The sequence below is a fragment of the Triticum urartu genome, chromosome 7A (genome assembly GCF_056163025.1).
Source record: "Triticum urartu cultivar PI428250 chromosome 7A, HENAU_Tu73, whole genome shotgun sequence".
NCBI lineage: Eukaryota > Viridiplantae > Streptophyta > Magnoliopsida > Poales > Poaceae > Triticum > Triticum urartu.
The window spans coordinates 614,897,529-614,923,005 of NC_141879.1; the positions used below are offsets into that span (position 1 = coordinate 614,897,529).

Genomic DNA, 25,477 nt, shown 5'->3' on the forward strand with positions numbered 1-25,477 from the left:
AGAGGTTAATGGGAGTCTTAAAGAAATATGTCCGTAACCGTGCTAGGACAGAAGGACGCATCTCCATGGACCATCAAACAAAGGATGTCATTGGGTTTTGTGTTGACTTCATTCCTGGCCTTAAGAAGATAGGTCTCCCTAAATCGCGGTATGACGGGAGACTGACTGGAAAAGGCACGCTTGGATGGGACTCAATAATATGCAGGGACGGGCATTCTTGGTCTCAAGCACGCTACACAGTTCTACAGAACTCTACCTTGGTGACCCCATATGTCGATGAACACAAGAACAGTCTGCGCTTCAAACACCTGGAGCAGTGTGATGATAACCCTTAAGTATAGGGGATCACAACAGCTTTCGAGGGTAGAGTATTCAACCCAAATTTATTGATTCGACACAAGGGGAGCCAAAGAATATTCTCAAGTATTAGCAGCTGAGTTGTCAATTCAACCACACTTGGAAACTTAGTCGTTGCAGCAAAGTGTTTAGTAGCAAAGTAATATGATAGTGGTGGTAGTGGCAACAAAAGTAAAGACAACAAAAGGAATTTTTTTTGGTATTTTGTAGTGATTGTAACAGTAGCAGCGGGAAAGTAAATAAGCGAGAACCAGTATATGGAAAACTCGTAGGCACCGGATCAGTGATGGATAATTATGCCGGATGTGGTTCATCATGTAACAGTCATAACATAGGGTGACATAGAACTACCTCCAATTCATCAATGTAATGTAGACATGTATTCCGTATATAGTCATACGTGCTTATGGAAAAGATTTGCATGACATCTTTTGTCCTACCCTCCCGTGGTAGCGGGGTCCTATTGGAAACATAGGGATATTAAGGCCTCCTATTAATAGAGAACCGGAACAAAGCAAAAGCACATAGTGAATACATGAACTCCTCAAACTATGGTCATCACCGGGAGTGGTCCCGATTATTGTCACTTCGGGGTTGCCGGATCATAACACATAGTAGGTGACTATAGAATTGCAAGATAGGATTAAGAACTCACATATATTCATGAAAACATAATAGGTTCAGATCTGAAATCATGGCACTCGGGCCCTAGTGACAAGCATTAAGCATAGCAAAGTCATAGCAACATCAATCTCAGAACAAAATGGATACTAGGGATCAAACCCTAACAAAACTAACTCGATTACATGATAAATCTCATCCAACCCATCACCGTCCAGCAAGCCTATGATGGAATTACTCACGCACGGCGGTGAGCATCATGATATTGGTGATGGAGGATGGTTGATGATGACGACGGCGACAACAACGAATCCCCCTCTCCGGAGCCCCAATCGGACTCCAGATCAGCCCTCCTGAGAGGTTTTAGGGCTTGGCGGCGGCTCCGTATCGTAAAACGCGATGATTTCTTCTTCTTTATTTTTTTCTCTCCGAAAGCAAATATATAGAGTTGGAGTTGGCGTCGGAGGGCATCCAGGGGGCCCACGAGGTAGGGGGGCGCGCCCTAGGGGGGGCGCCCCCACCCTTGTGAGAAGGGTGTGGGCCCCCTGGTCTTCATCTTTGGCGAGGATTTTTTATTATATTTTCTAAGATGTTCTGTGGAGTTTCAGGTCATTCCGAGAATATTTGTTTTCTGCACATAAAACAACACCATGGCAATTCTGCTGAAAACAATGTCAGTCCGGGTTAGTTCCATTCAAATCATACAAGTTAGAGTCCAAAACAAGGGCAAAAGTGTTTGGAAAAGTAGATACGACGGAGACGTATCAACTCCCCCAAGCTTAAACCCTTGCTTGTCCTCAAGCAATTCAGTTAACAAACTGAAAGAAAGAAAGAAAAACTTTTACAAACTCTGTTTGCTCTTGTTGTTGTAACTATGTCAAGCCAGCATTCAAGTTTTCAGCATAGATCATAACTAACCACATTTGCAATAATTCTCAGGTCTCATAATTACTCATATCAATAGCATAATCAACTAGCAAGTCATAATAATAAATCTCGGATGACAACACTTTCTCAAAACAATCATAATATGATATAACAAGATGGTATCTCGCTAGCCCTTTCTGAGACCGCAAAACATATATGCAGAGCACCTTTAAAGATCAAGGACTGACTAGACATTGTAATTCATGGTAAAAGAGATCCAATCATAGTCACACCCAACATAGATTAATAGTGACGAATGCAAATGAAGGTTGTGCTCTCCAGCTAGTGCTTTTTAATAAGAGGGTGATGACTCAACATAAAGGTAAATGGATAGGCCCTTCTTAGAGGGAAGCAAGGATTTGTAGAGGTGCCAGAGCTCGGTTTTGAAATAGAGATAAATTGTATTTTGAGCGGTATACTTTCATTGTCAACATAACAACTAAGAGATGGCGATATCTTCCATGCTACACACATTATAGGCGGTTCCCAAATAGAATGGTAAAGTTTATACTCCCCCTCCACCAACAAACATCAATCCATGGCTTGCGCGAAACAATGAGTGCCTCCAACATACATCAGGTCCCAGGGGGAGTTTTGTTTGCAATTAATTTTGATTTGGTTTGCATAAAGCATGGGACTGGGTATCCTGGTGACCAGCCATTTTCTCGTGAGTGAGGAGCGGAGTCCACTCCTCTTGAGAATAACCCGCCTAACACGAAAGATAAGGACAGCCTTGGTTGATACATGAGCTATTCGAGCATACAAAACAGAATGTTATTTGAAGGTTTAGAGTTTGGCACATACAAATTTACTTGGAACGGCAGGTAGATACCGCATATAGGAAGGTATAGTGGACTCATCTGGAATAGCTTTGGGGTTTAAGGGATTGGATGCACAAGCAGTATTCCCGCTTAGTACGAGTGAAGGCTAGCAAAAGACTAGGAAGCGACCAACTAGAGAGCGACAACAGCCATGTACATGCATTAAAATTAATAAACATTGGATGCAAGCATGAGTAGGATATAATCCACCATGAACATAAATATCGTGAAGGCTATGTTGATTTGTTTCAACTACATGCGTGAACATGTGCCAAGTCAAGTCACTTAAATCATTCAAAGGAGGATACCACCCCATCATAGAACATCATAATCATCTTAATAGCATGTTGGCACACAAGGTAAACCATTATAACTCATAGCTAATCAAGCATGGCACAAGCAACTATGATCTCTAATTGTCATTGCAAACATGTTTATTCATGATAAGCTGAATCAAGAACGAGGGACTCATCATATTTACAAAAACAAAAGAGGTCGAGTTCATACCATCTTTTCTCATCTCAGTCAGTCCATCATGTATCATCATAATTGCCTTTCACTTGCACGACCGAACGGTGTGAATAATAATAAGAGTGTACGTGCATTGGACTAAGCTGGAATATGCGAGCATTCAATAAACAGGAGAAGACAAGGCAATATGGGCTCGGGGTTAAATCAACAATAATGCATATAAGAGCCACTTCAACAATTTAATTATGGTCTTCTCCTACTGACCCCCAAAGAAAAGAAAAGAAATAAAACAATTTACACGAGAAAGCTCCCAACAAGCAAAAGAAGAACGGGAAATATTTTTGGGTCTTCTTTTTAATTATTACTCCTACAGCAGAAAAATAAACTACTACTAATTTTTTTCTTAAGGTTTAACAAACACACAAGAAGAAAGCAAGAAAAAGAAAAATAAACTAGCATGGATATTACAATGAAAAAGTATGAGCACCGACATCTAGCAATGAGTGTGTGTGAACATAAATGTAATGTCGGTGAGAAATATGTACTCCCCCAAGCTTAGGCTTTTGGCCTAAGTTGGTCTATGGCCACGGCTGGCCTAGCGGATATCCATAATAATAGTTGTTGGGGTCATACTGTGATGAGGAAGAAGAAGGCTCCGATTGCCACTGGCTGGCAATCATCTCTGGATCCCACTGATAGTTAGACTGTCGTGAAGGATCAAATTGTGGTTCCGGTTCTAGCTCCTTGGCTCGTGTAGGGTTCCAGTAAGCGTGGATAGCCGTCAACGGAACAAGGTACTTGCCTACAGTCAAATCAAACAAAGAAGGAGCAGGCAAGGTAATAATCTCAGGATGATGTTTATTAAAGAACAATTGACATTTAAGCTCTCCTGCCCTATTCTTAACAATAAAATCATGCGCCACCATACTTTTATAATCTAAATAAACACGACGCAACACTTTTTCTTCCTTCTCAGCATGCCTAATAGGTATGTTAAAATGTGCAGCTAGGCACGTAGCATAGATGCCTCCAAAGATGGGACCCTTAGTACGGTTCATACTTAACTGTCTAGCAATAATGCCACCCATACTAAAAGTGTTATCACTGTATAAACCTTGGAGAAAAATAATAATATCAGGGATACTACGGTTCCCACAGTTTCCGCATCCAATTAAGCAACGACTAGCAAATAATGCAAAGTAATGTAAAACAGGAAAATGTATGCTAGTGATTCGTGCATCGGAAACCTTCCTAGTTTCTCCTACAGTGATAGTATCAATAAACCCAACCACATCATCATAATGTGGTTCTTCTGTCTTGCCCTCAAATGGGATTAAACAATCCAACAGAAATCATAAAGTGACATCTCCTTATGCTCATCATATAAATGAAACTCCACCGTAGGTGGTGAGTTCCTAGAATGAAAATGAAAGTTTTGCACAAAGGTATTTGTGAGTAAGAGATACTGATCGCATTGGTCGTGGAGGAAAGCGGTGAGGCCTTCATTATGAGCCTACTCATGAAAATCTTCATAAATCCCGGCTGTTCTCAAGAAATCCTCGAAAGGCCATTCACACGCCCGAACCTCCGCGGTGCGCGGCAAATTATACTTAAGCTTCGGTGCCTTTTCCTTCGAGCTTTGGCTCGATGAGCCCCTCAATAATCTCCTCATCATTTTCTGAAAAATTCCGAAATTTTTAGTAACTTCAAACAAAAGTGAACCAACTTCAATAAAACTGATAGCAACTACTCCTACAAGTGCCTAGAGCCTATATCAAGCATTAGAACTACTTGGAACCATATAAATTTGACATGCAAGATCAAGAAAATGGTCACCTATGCAGCAAAAATTTGCAAAGAATAAAGCACTAGAACAAAAACTAATTGGACCAATGGAGGAGTCACATACCAAGGAACAATCTCCCCAAGTAGTTTTGCGAGAGGTGCTTTGAGCAAGGAGATTGAAAATCATAGCAAAAGTGGCTGGAACTCGTGCCTGTGTTGGTTTTTCGGGTTTGTGTGAGACAGAGGAAGAAGATGGGTGCTGGGATAAGTGGAGGAGGGCCACCACGGGCCCACGAGGCAGGGGCACGCCCTATAGGGGGGGCACCACCCTCGTGGCCAGGTGGCAGCTCCTCCCGCAGTAATTTTTGCACAGTAAATCCTCAAATATTCCCAAAAAAATCATATTAAATTGGCATGGCATTCTGAGGACTTTTATTTTCAGGATATTTTTATATTGCACGGATAAGTCAGGAAACAGACAGAAAAATACTATTTTTACTTTATTTCTACTAATTAACATAAAATATAGAGAGGGTACAGAAGTTTTGTGCTTCTAGTTTCATCCATCTCATGCTCATAAAAAAGAATCCACTAACAAGGTTGATCAAGTCTTGTTAACAAACTCATTCCGATAATCATGAAACCGGAGAAATTTCGAATAACACTAAGTTACCTCAATGGGGATATGCACATCCCCAATAATAAGTATATCATATTTCTTTTTTGATAGTAGGAAGAGGAAATTCAAAACCTCCATATATAATCGATGGAATTTTTCCATTGGAGTTGATAGTATGAACTTGAGGTTGTTTCCTTGGAAAGTGTACCGTATGATCATTACCATTAACATGAAAAGTGACATTGCCTTTGTTGCAATCAATAACAGCCCCTGCAGTATTAAGAAAAGGTCTTCCAAGAATAATAGACATAATATCATCCTCGGGAATATCAAGTATAACAAAGTCCGTTAAAATAGTAACGTTTGCAACCACAACAGGCACATCCTCACAAATACCGACAGGTATAGCAGTTGATTTATTAGCCATTTGCAAAGATATTTCAGTAGTTGTCAACTTATTCAAGTCAAGTCTACGATATAAAGAGAGAGGCATAACACTAACATCGGCTCCAAGATCACATAAAGCAGTTTTAATATAATTTCTTTTAATGGAGCAAGGTATAGTAGGTACTACGGGATCTCCAAGTTTCTTTGGTATTCCACCCTTAAAAGTATAATTAGCAAGCATGGTGGAAATCTCAGCTTCCGGTATCTTTCCTTTATTAGTAATGATATCCTTCATATATTTAGCATAAGGATTTGTTTGACCACATCAGTTAATCGCATACGCAAAAAGATAGGCCTAATCATTTCAACAAAGCACTCAAAATCCTCATCATCCTTTTTCTTGGATGGTTTTGGAGGAAAAGGCATGGGTTTCTGAACCCAAGGTTCCCTTTCTTTACCATGTTTCCTAGCAACAAAGTCTCTTTTATCATAACGTTGATTCTTTGATTGTCGGTTATCAAGATCAACAACAGGTTCATTTTCTACATCATTGTCATTACTAGGTTGAGCATCATCATGAACATCATCATTAATATTTTCATTAGGTTCATGTTCATTACCAGATTGTGTTTCAGCATCAGACCTAGAGATCTCATTTGGATTATCAGGTGGTTCAGCAATAGGTTCACTAGAAGTTTGCACAGTTCTATCATTTTTCTTTTTCTTCCTTTTAGAAGAACTAGGTGCATCAATATTATTTATCTGAGAATCTTGCTCGATTCTCTTAGGGTGTCCTTCGGGATACAAAGGTTCCTGAGTCATTCTACTAGTTCTAGTAGCCACTCTAATAGCATAATCATTTTTCTTACTATTCATTTCATCAAGCACTTCTTTTTGAGCTTTAAGTACTTGTTCTACTTGAGTGGTAACCATAGAAGCATGTTTGCTAACAAGTTTAAGTTCACCTTTAATATCAGCCATATAATCACCCAAGCATCTAATCATATAAGCATTTTCTTTTAATTGTCTTCCAAAATAAGCATTGAAGTCGTCTTGCTTAAACATAAAGTTATCAAACTCATCCAAGCATTGACTAGCAATTTTAGTAGGAGGGACTTCAGCTTTATCATATCTATAGAGAGAATTTACCTTTACTACCTGTGTCGGGATATCAGGATCAGGAGGTTCTTCGGTAAATAAAGAATTGAGATCATATGCTTCTTCAACAGGCGGTATATTAAGACCATGTATTTCTTCAACAGGAGGTAAATTCTTAACTTCTTCAGCTTTAATACCTTTCTCTTTCATAGATTTCTTTGCCTCTTGCATACCTTCGGGACTGAGAAATAGAACACCTCACTTCTTCGGAGTTGGTTTAGGAATAGACTCGGTATTTGGAGCAGGAGTTGGCTCAGGAGCTGGCTCAGGAGGTGCCCAATTATTTTGATTTGTCAACATATTATTCAATAGAATTTCAGCTTCATCCGGTGTTCTTTCCCTGAAAAGAGAACCAGCACAACTATCCAGGTAATCTCTGGAAGCATCGATTAGTCCATTATAAAAGATATCAAGTGTTTCAGGTTTCTTAAGAGGATGATCAAGCAAAGCATTAAGTAACTTGAGAAGCCTCCCCCAAGCTTGTGGGAGACTCTGTTCTTTAATTTGCACAAAGTTGTATATTTCCCTCAAAGCAGCTTGTTTCTTATGAGCAGGGAAATATTTAGCAGAGAAGTAATAAATCATATCCTGGTGACTACGCACACAACCAAGATCAAGAGAATTAAACCATATCTTAGCATCACCCTTTAATGAGAATGGAAATATTTTGAGTATATAGAAGTAACGCGATCTCTCATCATTAGTGAACAGGGCAGCTATATCATTTAACTTAGTAAGATGTGCCACAACAGTTTCAGATTCATAGCCATAAAACAGATCAGATTCAACCAAAGTAATTATATCAGGATCAACAGAGAATTCATAATCCTTATCAGGAACACATATAGGTGACGTAGCAAAAGCAGGGTCGGGTTTCATTTTATCTCTAAGTGATTCTTTGTTCCATTTAATTAATAACCTCTTAAGATCATATCTATCCTTGCAAGCTAAAATAGCGGCAGAAGATTCCATATCAAAATGATAGCCCTCAGGAATAACAAGCATATTTTCATCATCACTATCATCATCGTATTTAGATTCAATAATTTCTTTTTCTCTAGCCCTAGCAATTTGATCATCAAGAAATTCACCAAGGGGCATAGTAGTATCAGGCATAGAAGCAGTTTCATCATAAGTATCATGCATAGCAGAAGTGGCATCATCAATAACATGCGACATATCAGAACGAATAGAAAAAGCAGGTGTAGGTGTCGCAAGCTTACTCATAATAGAAGGTGAATCAAGTGAAGAGCTAGATGGCAGTTCCTTACCTCCCCTCGTAGTTGAGGGATAGATCTTGGTTTTTGGATCTCTCAAGTTCTTCATAATGATAAGAAGATATATATCCCAAGTGACTCAAAGAATAGAGATATGCTTCCCCGGCAACGGCGCCAAAAATTAGTCTTGATAACCCAAAAGTATAGGGGATCGCAACAGCTTTCGAGGGTAGAGTATTCAACCCAAATTTATTGATTCGACACAAGGGGAGCCAAAGAATATTCTCAAGTATTAGCAGCTGAGTTGTCAATTCAACCACACCTGGAAACTTAATAGCTGTAGCAAAGTGTTTAGTAGCAAAGTAATATGATATTGGTGGTAGCGGCACCAAAATTAAAGACAATAAAAGTAATGTTTTTGGTATTTTGTAGTGATTGTAACAGTAGTGGCGGGAAAGTAAATAAGCGAGAACCAGTTATGAAAAACTCGTAGGCACCGGATCAGTGATGGATAATTATGCCAGATGTGGTTCATCATGTAACAGTCATAACATAGGGTGACATAGAACTAGCTCCAATTCATCAATGTAATGTAGGCATGTATTCCATATATAGTCATACGTGCTTATGGAAAAGAACTTGCATGACATCTTTTGTTCTACCCTCCCGTGGCAGTGGGGTCCTATTGGAAACTTAGGGATATTAAGGCCTCCTTTTAATAGAGAACCAGAACAAAGCATTAGCACATAGTGAATACATGAACTCCTCAAACTATGGTCATCACCGGGAGTGGTCCCGATTATTGTCACTTCGGGGTTGCCGGATCATAACACATAGTAGGTGACTATAGACTTGCAAGATAGGATCAAGAACTCACGTATATTCATGAAAACATAATAGTTCAGATCTAAAATCATGGCACTCAGGCCCTAGTGACAAGCATTAAGCATAGCAAAGTCATAGCAACACCAATCTCAGAACATAATGGATACTAGGGATCAAACCCTAACAAAACTAACTCGATTACATGATAAATCTCATCCAACCCATCACCGTCCAGCAAGCCTACGATGGAATTACTCACGCATGGCGGTGAGCATCATGAAATTGGTGATGGAGGATGGTTGATGATGACGACGGCGACGAATCCCCCTCTCCGGAGCCCCGATCGGACTCCAGATCAGCCCTCCCGAGAGGTTTTAGGGCTTGGCGGCGGCTCCATATCGTAAAACGCGATGATTTCTTCTTCTTTATTTTTTTCTCTCCGAAAGCAAATATATAGAGTTGGAGTTGGCGTCGGAGGGCATCCAGGGGGCCCACGAGGTAGGGGGCGCGCCCTAGGGGGGCACCCCCCACCCTTGTGAGAAGGGTGTGGGCCCCCTGGTCTTCATCTTTGGCGAGGATTTTTTATTATTTTTTCTAAGATGTTCTGTGTAGTTTCAGGTCATTCTGAGAATATTTGTTTTCTGCACATAAGACAACACCATGGCAATTCTGCTGATGTCCGGGTTAGTTCCATTCAAATCATACAAGTTAGAGTCCAAAACAAAGGCAAAAGTGTTTGGAAAAGTAGATACGATGGAGACGTATCATGTGACGACTGGATTACATGTGAACACATCAGGATTTTCAGTAGTTGGTTGGAAACACGTCTCAGAGGTGACAACACTCTTTGTAATGAGTTGTACTCGTTGTCCAGGGGACCATCTTCAACTGTATTGACTTATAAAGGATACGAGATAATTAGGAATACATTTTACACGATCGCCCAATATCAAAAGAGTACCAACCAAAATAGCGGTGTCCTCTTTGATGCAGCAACCAAGAGGGGAAAGGACACATATTATGGTTACATAATGGACATATGGGAACTTGACTACGAACATGATTTTAAGGTCCCTTTGTTTAAGTGCAAATGGGTCAATCTGTCAGGAGGCGGGGTATAGGTAGAACCACAGTACGGAATGACAACAGTGGATCTGAACAATCTTGGGTACACTAACGAACCGTTCGTCCTAGCCAATGATGTGGCATAGGTTATCTATGTGAAGGACATGTCTACCAATCCGAGAAAAGAAAAGATAAGGAAGCGAATACATCATACGATGAGCCAAAGCGCCACATAGTTCTTTCAGGAAAAAGGGACATCGTGGGAGTGGAGGGCAAGACAGACATGTCTAAAGATTATGAAAAGTTTCATGAAATTCCTCCCTTCAAAGTCAAGACTGACCCAAGCATCCTGATAAACGATGAAGATTATCCATGGTTACGGTGCAATAAGCAAAGGACACAAGCGAAGAAAAAGTGAAGACTTTCTCTCCATAACTATTATGATGATACCATGCCAAATTTCAACCTTTTCGTAGTTCATTTGAAATGCCTGTTGTAGCAGACAATTTTCCGTATGAAACCCTGATATCTCGAAACAGATTGTCTGTTTTGTGCACGAAGTGCATCCAGTTTTTGCCGTAACCCTCTCAACTTTTCAGCACATGCTGTATGGGTGAAATTATGATACCATGCGAACTTTCAACCTTTTCGTAGTTCATTTGAAATGCTTTTCAATTTCAGGGTCTTATAGCTCAAAAAATTAGTAAATGCATGAAAAATAACAAATGAAGTCAGAAAGGGTTGAAAATTGATGATGTGGCTTTGAATGTTGCATTTTGAACACACTAGGAGTCCGGAGTTGTAATAAGTTATTAAAGGTGGGACTAAAACCGCTGCGAGTGCATCAGTAAATGCTTTGAATGTTTTGAATGTTGCACTCAGGGCTTATAAATCGCTGCGAGTGCCTCTCGCTTGGTGAGGTGGGACTAAAAAACAGCTGCAAATAGAATCAACTAAAAAACTCTTTTACCAGTTCATGCCACGAACCGGTACTAAAGGTGCTCGTGGGGCCCCAGCCTTAGAACCGGTACTAAAGAAATCAACTAAAAAGCTTTTATAAACCTCTAGTATTATTGAAACTAAAATTATATAGAATTTATGCAACTAAAATTATCAAAGTATTTTCTGTTCAAAACATTAAAAGCAAAAAGAATTTTCATAAAATAAATACAAAAATCAAAAAATAAAATAAAATAAAAAAGTATAAACAAAATAAACTTTTATAAATAAGTAGAAACAAAACAAAATAAAATAAAATAAATAAGTAGAAACCAAATAAAGTAAACTTTTATAAAATAAATAAGTTGAAATAAAATAAAATAAAATAAACTATAATAAAATAAAATAAAATAAAATAAATAAACCTTAATAAAATAAATGAAAATAGCAACAGTAAGTATTTTGTTGTAAGTAGAAACAAAATAAAAAATAAAGAAACAAAGAAAACAAAAAATGGAAAAAAATAAAAAAAACTGCCACTTACTGGGCCACCACGGCCTGAATACGACTAGAAACCCACCCATGGGCCAGGATTCAGGCCCGTAGACGGCCCAGTAGGGCCACAGGCAGATACAGTGTGTTTAGGCCCGTAAGCCTGCATCTGAGAGGAGCTCGAGAGGGCAGCGGGAGTGGGGCTTATAAACCACTCTCGAGCTCCCTCAACTAGCGAGGTGGGACTAAACTTCCGTGTCGCGACGCGGGCAGCACAAGGCCTTTAGTCCCGGTTGGTGCCACCAACCGGGATTAAAGGTCTGCATTGGTACCAGTTCATGGTACCAACCGGAACCAATGCCCACCCTTCTTGGTCCCGGTTGGTAGCACCAACCGGGACTAAAGGGTGGGCATTGGTTCTGGTTGGTGGCACGAACCGGGACTAATGCTTTGTCTATATAATCAATACTTGTGAAAATTTTCATTCAGTTCTTCGATCCCGCCCCGACGCCGTCGCCAGGCTGCCCCTCTGCCTCACCCTCGCCGTCGTCGCCCCTTGCCTCCGACGTCGTCCCGCGCCGCCCCGCGCCACCCCTGCCCCGACGTCGCCGCCCCCTGCCCCGACCTCGCCATCGCCGCCCTCTGCCGCGCCTCGTCGTAACCGCCCACAGTGAGCCCTCCCTTCCCCCGTGCCGCCGCCCTTGCCTGCTCTGCTTGCCACGCGCCGCCGCCACCGCCCCGGCCTGCTCTGCTTTTCCGCGCGCGCAGCCGCGGCCCGGCCTGCTCTCTAGTGCTTTTATTCATACACTTTTTTGTTCATTGATTTATGCATATATGGATGTTGTATGTATATGTATATATATGCAGATATATGCATGATCCATGGAAATGTATGCATTGATGTAAGAGTTTTTTGCTCATAGATTTTTTTGTCAATTTATGTATATGTTCATATATATATATATACTAGCACATATGCTTGTGCGTCACAACGAGAGAGATATTTTTTTGTGAGAAGCAATGAGTGAGATTATTGTTGCGTCCACCCAAAATGATCTTCATGGCGGTGTGACAAAGAGAGGAGTTCTGGTCTTCTCGCGAGTCATGTTTGTCCTGCGAGATCTTAATAGTGGTGGGGTTAGTTAGCGTGGCGGCAACTATCCAACTCGTTTTTTTCCTCCGGATCCTCCTCTGTCTTGGGGTTGTGTCTGCCTCCTCATTTGGTAGCTACGCGACGACCTTCGGGGCACGGTTGCCTCGACCATTATCTCTTACGATTGCGTAACCGACTGGATTACTAATTGTAGCGCATAAATCTCGTTTCAATAGCATATTCAAAATTTGGGAACATTTCACTAAAACAATAATATTTTTCGTATCCGGTACATTTTTAAAATACAAATATTTTTTTGAAAAATCTCCAACAACTTTGAAAAAATAGAAAAATGGAACTTATTTTATAAATCTATACCAATTTTGGAATGGAAACAAAACTTAAATGTTCTGAACATTTTTCAAAACGAAATATATTTTAAAAATTTGGACATTTATTTCAAAATTGGATTTTTCTGATATTACGAACTGTTTTGAAAATGTGGATTTATGAAAAAAGGGAGAAAGAAAAATAAACTTGAACGGAAAAAAGACAAAAGAAATATGAAATAAAAAGAGAAAGAAACGGAAAAACAAAAATAAAAATATAACACAAAACAAAAAGAAGAAAATGGTTCAGACCAGCTTCGACACTCTATGCGAATTTGTGACTATTTTGGAAAGAAAACAAAGATTTAATGTTCTGAACATTATTCAAAATGGATTATATTTCAAAATTCTGAACATTTTTAAACAATTCCAAGTTTTCTGATACTATTATCTTTTTTGAAAAATGTTCTAATACTATGAACCTTTTTCAAACTTTTTCATTTATGAAAAAGAGAAAGAAAGAAAAATAGACTTGAAAGGGAAAAAGACAGAAGAAACAGGGAAGAAAAAGACAGGAAAAAGCAGAAAAAGAAAAATAGAAACCTAACAAGGAAAAAAGGAAACGGTTCAGTCCAGCTTGGGGCCCTATATGAATTTGCAGTTATTTTAGAATGAGAACAAAGAGTTAATCTTCTGAACATTTTTCAAAATGGAATGTATTTCAAAATTCAGAACATTTTTAAATGTGTTGATTTTTTCTGATATTATAAACTTCTTTAAAACAAATAATTTACGAAAAAGGGAGACAGAAAAATAAACTTGAAAGAAAAATAGACAAACAAAACCGGAAAGAAAAACAGAAAGGAACGGAAAAATGAAAATAGGAACATAACACAGAATAAAAAAACATTTCAGCCCAGCTTGGGGGGCCTGTGCGAATTTATGACTATTTGACGCTTGCTGCGATAAATTCAGTTTTGTCAGCTGCATGGCTAGAAACTAAATGGGCTTGCTTTGCTGGGCCACACTGTGTGCGGCCCATGTACGAAATTCTGGCGTTTTTTCTTTCCTAAAAGAGAACGGATAACATTTTAGTACCATCTCGAATAGAAAATAAATGATGGTGAATGGGTTAAAAATATCGAAGAAACGCACCTTACTTTATTAGTAGAAAAAATCTTTTCGATGGTGAATGGATGAAAAAATCGGAGAAACGCACCTTACTTTATTAGTATCGATCGATGGATGGTGGACGGATGAAGAAAACCGAAGAAACACACCTTAATTTATTAGTAGAAAGATGCGCATCGGAGAGGAAAAAGTAAAGTAATGAAAAGGAAGAAAAGAGGAAGAAGGAAGAAGGAAGAAGAAAAACAAAAAGAAGGATAGGAAAAAGGAAAATAAGAAGAGGAAGAAGGAGAAGAAGAAGGAGAAGAAGAGGAGAGGAAGAAGTGGAGAAATAAATAAGAAGAGGAAAAAAGAAGAAGAAAAAATGAGGTATTCTATTTTTCTTCTTCTCCTCTACTCCTTTCTTCTTCTGCTCTTTTTTTTCTTCTTTTTTTCTTCGATCTTCTCCTCTATTCCTTTCTTCTTCTCCTCTTTTTCTTCTTCTTCTTCTCCTCTTTTTTTGTCTTCTTCCTCTTCTTATTTTTTATCGGGTATGTCGTTGTCGATATACCCCCTCCCCGATAACTTCGACATGAGGGGGGTCGATAAATAATAGAACTAGTTAAACTAGTTTATTTTTAGTAAGTACTACTTTATTTTATTTATAGTAAGTGCTTAGTAGTTGAACTAGTTGATTTAAGAAAACTACTTTATTTTACTATAGAAATAATTTATTTTTAGTAAGTACTACTTTATTTTATTTATAGTAAGTGCTTAGTAGTTGAACTAGTTGATTTAATAAAACTACTTTATTTTACTATAGAAGTAGTTTATTTTTAGTAAGTACTACTTCATTTTATCTCTACTCCTAAGTCTCAGTTGGTAGTCCGCGTTCCGGGTTTTATTTTTGTCCCACCTAATATGGTCTTTTTTGGTACTTCTTTGGTACTTGCTCCCACCTCCCGCTCAGCCGCGAAAAACCAATGAAAACCCCGCGATCGAGTCCCGCACACGCCCAACCTCCCGTCATAATTAACTGAGACGATCGAAAATAAACCACCGAGCACAAACTGGCGAAAATTAACCAGCGAAAAAAGATGCCCGACTATGCATCCTCGAGCGAGGTCTCGTGCCCTCGAGCGAGGTCTCGTGTTCCTCTTGCGAGGAACAGTCGCCCGACACTGCCCTCCTTCGCCCGTCGCCGCCCTTCGGTCCTTCAACGCCACCGATCCATCCCTGCACCGCCGCCCTGGCACATCAAAACCGCCGGTGCGTAACTCGCACATCAAAACCGCGGACTCCATTTGATCCGGCATTGGTCCCATGCAGGACCCTCCGCTGAGCGCTTCTAGGATCCGGCGCCGATCCCTTTCAGGACCCGTCGCCGGAGAGGTCCAGGATGTGGCGCCGGCTATCCCTTTCACGAGCCACTGCCGAAGGCCTCCAGGATCCGCCACCAGATACACTCACTCCAGGTATCACAGATCCGCCATCGGCTATCCCTTTCGAACAGTCATCTTATGAACAGAATTTAGGTCAAATCTGAAATTTACATCCATCGCATTTCATACACACACCCCATGAAATCTACAGCCATCACAGGCACCACAGATAAGAATGTACAACCATCACATACATTACAGGCATCACAGGCACCACAGGACGATGCATTAATGATACATGATTAGAGATCTGTAGTTCTTGCAATCTACCAGCCATCCAAAAGATAACTTTGACAAAGCTGCAAATTAAAATAGCAGCAAGTAAGGTTTAGTGCAGGTCACAAATCGTTTTGCATTTTTCATCCACAACCGTACAGAGAGAATAGCTAGTGTCAACCAGAAATTTCAAGGGAGCAATTCATTACCAGAATTATATTGTTTCAATGAACAATGATTTGTGGCTGAAAAGTATATGAGAAAGCACCCTACACATGAGATGGTGCATAAGCAACTTAAATGGAGCAATTGATTTGTCTAGCATGATTAATTACAAGGGAGCAATTCATTACCAGCCATCAATGATACATGATTAGAGATCTGTAGATCTTGCAATCTACCAGCCATCCAAAAGATAACTTTGACAAAACTGCAAATTAAAATAGTAGCAAGTAAGGTTCAGTGCATGTCACAAATCGTTATGCATTTTTCATCCACAATCGTACAGAGAGAATAGCTATAGTGTCAACCAGAAATTTCAAGGGAGCTATTCATTACCAGAATTATATTGTTACAATGAACAACGATTTGTGGCTGACAAGATTATGAGAAAGCACCCTACAGATGAGATGGTGCATAAGAAATTATGTTTAAAGTTTATGATAAAACAGTGTAAAGGAACTGTATGATAAACTGTGATAAAACTTAAATGTAGCAATTGATTTGTCTAGCATGATTAATTACAAGGGAGCAATTGATTACCAGAATTATATTTCTTTCAATGAACAATGATTGTGGCTGGCAAGAATATGATAAAGCACCCTACATATGAGAATGTGCATAAGCAATTGTGCTTAAAGTTCAAGATAAAACTGTGTCTAGGAACTGAATGATAAACTGTGAATGCCTTCAAGTAAATTACCATCTTGTGCATGCCTTCAAGTAAATTACCATCATCTACGCCATCTCTCTTGCTTTCATCTTGCACCTACTATCTCCATCCGATTCAGGTTTCTTTTATGTTTCTTCCAGGCCTCAAGAACACCACAGCCAGACACAAGTCGGAGGTAACAGTCATTCCATTTGCGAATGGGTAATGCAAAAAGCAAAGCCGGTGAACATCAACAAGAAGAGGACGTAGCTACAGGTATTAAGCACTGCACTAGGAATACTTGCATTTCTGACAGTAACAATCTTTTTGCATAATGTGTTGCAGGTCGGGCGAGCGGTAAAAATGTTGAAGAATACAGTGCAACCTTGATACCCGTTGATGAAAAAGATGAAGCTATTTGCGCGACAGAACCCGGTATATAACTGTGTGAAAATTACTGTGAGGTATTGCCTGACGTGCATATCTGACAATGACATGGACCATGCTTAATGTGTTGCAGCCCCTACGAGCGAGACAAATCTGACAGGATATAATCCAAGCATCGTAACCGTAGCTGCAAATGTTGACCCAATTTACACGAAGGAAACATGTACATTATTGATTGAAGATGTATTTGTTGTTTGCCTGCATAACAACCAAACATTGGTTTTGTATTCATGCTGACTAGAACTCTACAGATGGATCAGAATGGGTAAGGCCTGGATACCATGCTGATGGTCAAACATTTGCGGCTATGACTAGTCTAACACTCGATCATGCTATTCATAAGATGCAGCTACGAGATGATACTGAAGGTATCCATAGGCATGATATCCACCTTCCCAACCGGCGTATTCGATTGTGGTCTAGTGTGTTTTATTTGTTTTTTGATTTGTACTTATAACATGATGCAGATGACACAGCTTCCGAACAGCTTGAAACTGTTTCTCTAAATAATGAATGCAAAAAATACGCTGAGGAAGCAAGGGAGCAGTACAATGCAAGGAAGCGTGCAGCTTATCGGAAGAAAAAAATGAGGATATTGTCAGCTTACAAGATGAGAATCAGCCGATACTTGCAAAATCTGGTGAGGTTGATGGCTGCTCTTAGTTTGATGTGCATACGTATAGTATGCACATGATTCATTGTATTAACCTATATCCCTGATTAGAGATGATATGATGCTCATACTATGTTGCTTATTAGATCATAGGGATCTTATCAACGCTCGTAGGCGGGCGGCTTATCGCAATAACAAGTCAGATGGTTTGGATAACCAACAAGTCAATGGGAAGTCAGCCCGTCGCCAGTCTCTATGTGATATCACAAATGTTCTCGAAGATAGGGAGGTAAATAAACCAACACGAGATTATCATGGTTGGTAAATTGATCCACGTCTCGTATGTGCTGTGTTTGCACGAAGGTAGTCACTTATTACGCAATTTAAATAAGTATTGACCAAGCTTGTTGAATCATATAATTCAGCTAGCTCGGACTATACATCAGTCTCGCCAAATGATGCAACATACCCTCATGAACCTATGGTCACATCGGGTGTCTTTTGTGTGAGAGATAAAGAAGGTAATATTATCTCACCATCCACATGGTCATTAGATGTCAAGTTGTGTTTTCTCATTTGGCTTTAGAGATAATGACATGAATGTCATGATTATGTGACGTTAATGACACCAAAGAAAATACGCGAATGACAAAATATTTTTGCAAAATAGACCAAAGAAACGCCCTGGAAAGGGCTTCCCGTCGATGGAAAAAACAACCTAATGTCCGAGATGAAAATGCACATGCCCTTCATTCATCAGGCAAGCTTAAAGTGTTTTAACCATGATAGTCAGTACCGTCAAAACCGTTAAGCTGACATATGTTTGGACAACTTTGGTTCACCAGACAACCCAACTAGCTCTAACTATACAGCATTCTCACATGGTGCGTCAACATTTCCTGCTACAACTACGGTCACATCTGGTCTCATTAATGAAAAATGAAATACAAGGTAATCATATTTTGCCTACTCATTCAACAATGGCTAGCATGTTTCTATTATATTCTCTAATTTTAGGGTTTGCCCTGAATGACACCAGATGCAAATGTAATCCTATATGAAACCCAAGAAACAGAGCATAAAACAGAAGAAGAACGCAAGAGAGACCATAGAAACACACTGAGAAGGGCTTCATATCGGCGGAAAAAACAACCTAATGTTCGAGATGAAAATGCACAGATCCTTCTTTTATCAGGTAGGGTTTAAAATGTTTTAAACATTATAGTCGGTACCGTCTTAACCAATAAACATTAATATGTTTGGTCAACTCTGGTTCACCAAACAACCCAACCAGCTCTAAAACATTTCCTGATTCAAATACGGTCTCATCTGGACTCATCTATGACAACGAGCTTCAAGGTAATCATATTGTGCCTACTCATACATCAATTGCTTGCATGTATCTGTTTTATTCTCTAATATCCGGGAATGTTCCGAATGACCAAAGATTTGAATGTAATATTGAATGACACCCCAGAAACAGAGCAAAAAATGGAAGAAGAACGCAAGAGAGACCATACAAACGCCCTGAGGAGGGCTTCCTATCGGCGGAAGAAACAATATAATGTCCAAGTTGAACATGCACAGACCCTTCATTTAGCCGGTAAGATTATAATGATTTAACCATTATGGTCAGAACCGTCTTAATAATTAAGCATTAATATGTCTGGACAACTTTGGTTCACCAGGCAACCCCACTAGCTCTAACTATACATCATTCTCGCATGATGCGTCAACATTTCCTGATACAACTACGGTCTCATATGGGATCGTTAATGACAACGAGCTACAAGGTAATCAAATTTTTTCCTACTAAAACAGCAATTGCTTGCATCTTAGTGGTATGATCTCTAATTTTCGGGAATGTGTGTAATGGATCCAGATGTGATTTTGAATGACACACAAGAAACAGAGGAAAAAACAGAAGAAGAATGCAAGAGAGACCATAGAAACACCCTGCGGCGAGCTGCTTATTGGAGGAACAAGGATAAGCGTATCAAAGATCAAAACAAACGTCCATTTGGTAATTCAGGTATACGCTTACGCTCAATATCCGTTTCGTCATCAGGCCCTACCATTCTAGATGGCACTCCTCCAGCGGCGATAAATCAAACTGTTCTAACTATGTTTTGAAAATATTATTGATCCAGACAACCTGAATATCCCTAGTGTTACAGAATTAATGAAAAAGGGAGCAACATGTCCCCCTTGAACTTTACACGTGTATGTCATTCAGGACACTGTTCTAGCTAGGAGGCAAAGTGACAATGAGCGGAAACGTAATTTAACAGACGAGCAAAGGGAGGCGAAAAATGCAAGTAGCAGAGCATGCCATCAGAAGAAAAGTGACGAATTAACGGCGGAGGTCGGAGAAACCAAGAATGAAAAAATACGTGAGAAGCGCGTGCAGCACCGCAAAAGCATGTCGGTGATTGAGAAGGGGGAGTCAAATGCATAGAGGAAGGCCAATTATGAAAGAAGGAAAAAAACACTGTGCAAATAATGCATCGCAATCCCCCTTACAGACCTAGCAAACTCAACCTATGAATGTCCCACTTCCCCAAGCCGCGCATCATCCGTCTCTCGGCCGCAAAAGATGATTCATCTGATGGGGATCCGGGGACGAACATGCCGAGATACTTTGCCGGTGCCGATGGTATGACATTGCGATTGTCAGTTTCTTATGCTCATTCTCAGCATGTCGTTCTAACATGGTCTTGTCTGTTGTCGCATTCTGTACGACGACAATGCAGAAGACATCGATGTATTCCAAAGCGGCACCATGGGCGATGAGCAGGAAGCACACGACTTGATTGATGAGGAGTACTACATGTTTTGCAACGAAGGTATTGCCAACTCTACACTATGACACTTTCGAGCTTTATTGTTGTGTCATTTATTTTTTGTTACTATTTTGTACGTGATTTTTCAACAAATGCCCGTAGGATCCGATAATGACATATTGGATGATGACGAGGAAGCGAGCATGTCTGGCGCTAAACCTAGCGGGATTGATCCATTTGACACTGTCTACTCAAACATTCCAGACATCACTCGCATCCTGAAACTCGATGAAAATTGCAAACACTGCAAGGCCAGAAAGTTTGAGTCTGAGACTGACGGCTTCTGGTGTCGCAATGGCCAGATCCAGCTTAAGCAACCGGAACCAATCCCAGAGCTTATGAGGCAATGGTCCAGCATGGATGCAAATTCTAGACATTTTCAGGAGAACATACGGTTCTTCAACGGGCATTTCGCCTTCACAACCCTTGGTGTCATCCTTGATGAAAACTACACGAACATGAAGTCTGGGGGTGTACACATTCCGAGCACCGGGCACCATCTACCACAATGTCCATTCATTCAGGCCTAGCTCCCGTCCAGAACATCTGCAGTTGTACTTCTATGATGACGACCCTAACCTAAATCATTGTAAGGCGGCCACGAAGCAATTAGACCAGGATGCCGTGAAGAGGTTAGTAGACATACTCAAAGAAAACCCATACTCCCAGCAATTTAGGAGTTTGGGTGCACACAAGGACAACCTCGATGATTATAGGATAAACCTAAACACCGATAAGAGGCTTGACCAAAGAAGATATAATAGACCGGTGTCATCTAAGGTCGCTGGAATTTGGGTTGAGGGCACTGATCTAGCAAAAAGGTTTGACCGCAGGATAACACTTTGTGGTAACAACAACGAAATGCATACTATACGTGTGACCTCAGGGGCATATGACCCATTGTCTTATTCATTATTCTATCCAATGGGGGAGCTAGGTTGGCATCTGAAGCTACCCAAACGTAATGTTTCTTGGGAGGTTGTACAAAATCCTCGTTTGTGTCATGATGACGAGGATGATACAGGTATGTCGTTTGTGTCCCACTTTGTTACAAATAATTTCTTGTTTTTAAAAATAATGCTCACGCGATGGTACTCAAACATGTGCAGAGGGGGATATCAGGTTATGCGTCTCCGTTAGAGACACTACTGTTACATGCTACAAACATGGCCTATGATCTTCAATCCAATACTCCGTGGAGCACGCCTACTGCAGCAATGGGCGGTTGACATGTACATCAAGATTGAGAGCTATCGGTTGAGGTGGTACAGGAAGAACCAGACGCGGATCCGTGCCGATTTGTATAAAGGAGTTGTTGATGCAATCACATCAGGGGAGACGCGAGCAAGCGCTATTGGGGTAAGAATAGTGCTCCCTAGAACTTACCCTGGTGGCGACCGCGACATGAAGAAGAGACATATTGATGCCATGGCAATTTTCCATACATACGGGGAGCCTGACATCTTCTTGACCATGACTTGCAACCCTAATGGGAAGAGATAACAAATGAGTTGCTTCCTGGACAGACGGTGCAAGACCAACCTGATATTGTGGCTCGCGTGTTCTATGGCAAACTAGAGGCTATGAAAGATATGTTGCTCAAGAAGATGGCCTGGGTGTTGTTGTTGCTTATGTTTACGTAGTCGAGTTCCAGAAGAGAGCCCCCCCCCCCCACATTTTTTGTTGATCATGGATTCAACGTATAAGCTTCTTGTCCCAGAGCAGTATGACTGACTAATTTCCGCAGAGCTCCCAGACAAGTAGAAGTATCCGGAATTGTATGCAATGGTGGTAAAACATATGATGCACGAACCATGCGGTGCTCTCAACCCGAATAATGTTTGCATGCAATATAATGAATGCAAGTGTAGATACCGCGGCCGTTTAATGACAACACGGTACAAGGCAATGACTCATACCTAGTTTATCGGCGTAGAGACGATGGTAGACACGCTAAGGTTCGAGGGAAAATGTTGGACAACCGATGGGTTGTGCCATATAACCCTTACCTTCTACGGATGTTTAATTGCCTCATCAACATCGAGGTCTGCTCTACCATAAAGGCTGTAAAATACATTTATAAGTACATTTATAAGGGCCAGGATAAGGCTTCTTTCAGCATCGACCAGCCAGACGCTGATGGTAACATTGATGAGATCAAGAGATACGTTGACGCAAGATGGGTCACCCCTCCGGAGGCTATGTGGAGGATATTTGGCTTCCCGCTGTGTGCAAATTACCCGTCTGTCTTGCAGTTGCCTCTTCATGTCCCGAATATGCACAGGGTTGCATTCAATGCACAGGCTGACTTGAAGAATATTGTATCCTTCGAGAATGCTCCAAAATCCATGTTAACGTAGTATTTCAAGGCAAACGAAAAACACCCTTGGGCAAGGCATATATTGTACAAGGATTTCCCCGGAAGCTTCACGTGGGAGAAGAAAAATAAGTTCTAGAAGAGGCGGGTGGAGCGTTTTCAAATAGGTCGTATCGTGTCTGTCAATCCTACCGAGGGGGAGCGATACTACCTTTGTGTGTTGTTGAACCATGTTCTAGGGAAACGTCATTTGAGGACTTGCTCACCATCGACGGAGTGGTATGTGGGAGATTTAGAGAGGTCGGTGAAAGGTTGGGACTCATCGAGGCAGACAACACACTCGACGACTGTCTTACTGAGGCGGAGCGGTGGGCTATGCCATGTTCTCTTTGGAGGCTCTTTGCAACAATCTTGGTGAACTGCAAGCCAAGAGACGTGCGCGGTTTATGGGATAGACACCTCGAGCCTATGTCTGATGACTACCGTCGGACACGCACGTCCCCGAACGAGGTGGAGCAGATGGTGTTGCTTGACATTAGGGGTATGTTGCAGTCTATGGGTAAAGACATTATTGTCGCTCTTCCAACGATTGATGATGCATTTGACCCAACCGAGGGCGAGGCCAGAGAGATCATCGAGGAATCAACTGTTGAGTTTGACGAAAGTGACACTAAATTGTCATCTTCCCTGAATTTTGAGCAAAGGGCTGCATACGACGAGATACTAGCGGCTGTTGAACGTGGCGATGGGGGTATATTCTTTGTTGATGGCCCTGGAGGTACGGGGAAGACCTTCCTCTACAGGGCGATGCTCGCCAAGGTGAGGCGCGAGGGCAAGATTGCTATCGCTACCGCGACGTCGGGCATCACTGCTTCTATCATGCCTGGCGGCAGGACTGCCCACTCGAGGTTCAAAATCCCACTGAGTTGCGATGATGGAGCCTCATGCAGCTTCACCAAGCAGAGTGGGACCGCCAAGCTGCTAAGGATGGCCTCATTGATACTATGGGACGAGGCCAGCATGACTAAGCGACAAGCGGTTGAGGCATTAGACAATAGCATGCGCGACATCATGGGAATACGCGAACGACCCTTTGGAGGAAAGACTGTTGTTTTTGACGGGGACTTTAGGCAGGTGCTTCCGGTCGTCAGAAGGGGGTCACGGGGCCAGATAATTGATGCAAGCCTCCGAAGTTCTCATCTACGTAAGAGTGGCAGCTTCGGCTCATCACCAACATGAGGGCTCATAATGACACGTGGTTTGCAGATTACTTGCTCAGGGTTGGTAATGGCACAGAGGAAGCCGACGATCAAGGCAACATACTACTCCCTGATGATATTTGTCTGCCATCTACAGGCGAGGTTGACGACCTGGAGAAGCTGATTGACCACGTGTTTCTGAGTCTAGATGACAACATGGCAGATTCGAGTTACATGACATCTCGCGCAATCCTTTCCACGACAAATGACAACATCGACAAGATAAACATCCGCATGATAGAGCATTTCCACGGAGATGAAGTAATCTACCATAGCTTTGACAGTGCGGAGGACGACCCATATGGTACTACGCTCCTGAGTTTCTGAACGGATTGACTCCCAATGGTCTTCCTCCGCATGCACTCAAACTAAAGCTGAACTGCCCGGTGATACTTCTAAGGAACATTGATCCACCTAATCGGCTGTGTAACGGGACTAGGCTTGTTGTTAGAGGTTTTGAGAGGAACACCATTGATGCAGAAATCGTGATTGGACAACACGCTGGTAGGAGGGTCTTCCTTCCTCGAATACCTCTGTGCCCATCTGACAACGACATGTTTCCATTCAAGTTTAAGAGGAAGCAATTTCCTATAAGTCTTAGCTTTGCTATGACGATTAACAAGGCTCAAGGGCATACCATCCCCATTGTTGGTGTGTATCTACCTAATCCGGTGTTCTCTCATGGTCAACTCTATGTTGCTTTGTCTCGAGCCACTGCGAAGAGAAACATAAAAATACTCATTCAGAAGGAGAAGCCAAAGGAGAAGTCCAACAAGCAACATAACAATCCAAAGAAGCATACAAGACCGACCGTGTCCTTGTTGACCTCAATGAAGAACATCGTCTACAAGGAAGTACTTACAGGCTGAAGTCTGGTCTTAATAGACCTGCTGGATTTATATATGCAATTTACTCTTCCGATGGTCAAGAATTGCTGGAATTCGGTTCTATGACATATCTTTTCATTTGGTATCTTGGTTGTTGGAGGTATACACCAATCAGTTCAAGTAATAACTGCATTTCAATAAATTTATACTGTGTTATGTGTAATCCGACAACGTACATGTCACACAGCGTACAGTGTTATGTGTAATATGAGAATCAAAAATAATGATTGGCTTCATGAAGATCTGGATCATGTTAAATTTATTTTGTACCTTCATCACTGTTATTTGTTTTCCACTATCGCAATGTTTCTGGCAATGTACATGTCACACAGCGTACCGTGTTATGTGTAATCTGAGATTCAAAAATAA

At 41.0% G+C, this 25,477-nt stretch overlaps 2 protein-coding genes and 1 pseudogene across 2 annotated transcripts; all 3 read left to right on the forward strand.

The window, feature by feature from the left end:
- Positions 1–20,584: 20,584 nt before the first annotated feature.
- Positions 20,585–21,703, forward strand: LOC125527516 (uncharacterized; annotated as a pseudogene).
- Positions 21,704–22,663: 960 nt separating this feature from the next.
- Positions 22,664–24,201, forward strand: LOC147960695 (uncharacterized). Its single transcript, XM_087533497.1, has 2 exons — positions 22,664–23,001; positions 23,202–24,201. Exons 1-2 carry the CDS (start codon positions 22,664–22,666, stop codon positions 24,199–24,201), a joined length of 1,338 nt encoding a protein of 445 aa, XP_087389623.1.
- On the forward strand, positions 24,198–25,090 carry LOC147960696 (uncharacterized). Its single transcript, XM_087533498.1, has 2 exons — positions 24,198–24,525; positions 24,702–25,090. The coding sequence occupies exons 1-2, from the start codon at positions 24,198–24,200 to the stop codon at positions 25,088–25,090; spliced, it is 717 nt and encodes a 238-aa protein (XP_087389624.1).
- The last annotated feature ends 387 nt before the right edge of the window (positions 25,091–25,477 follow it).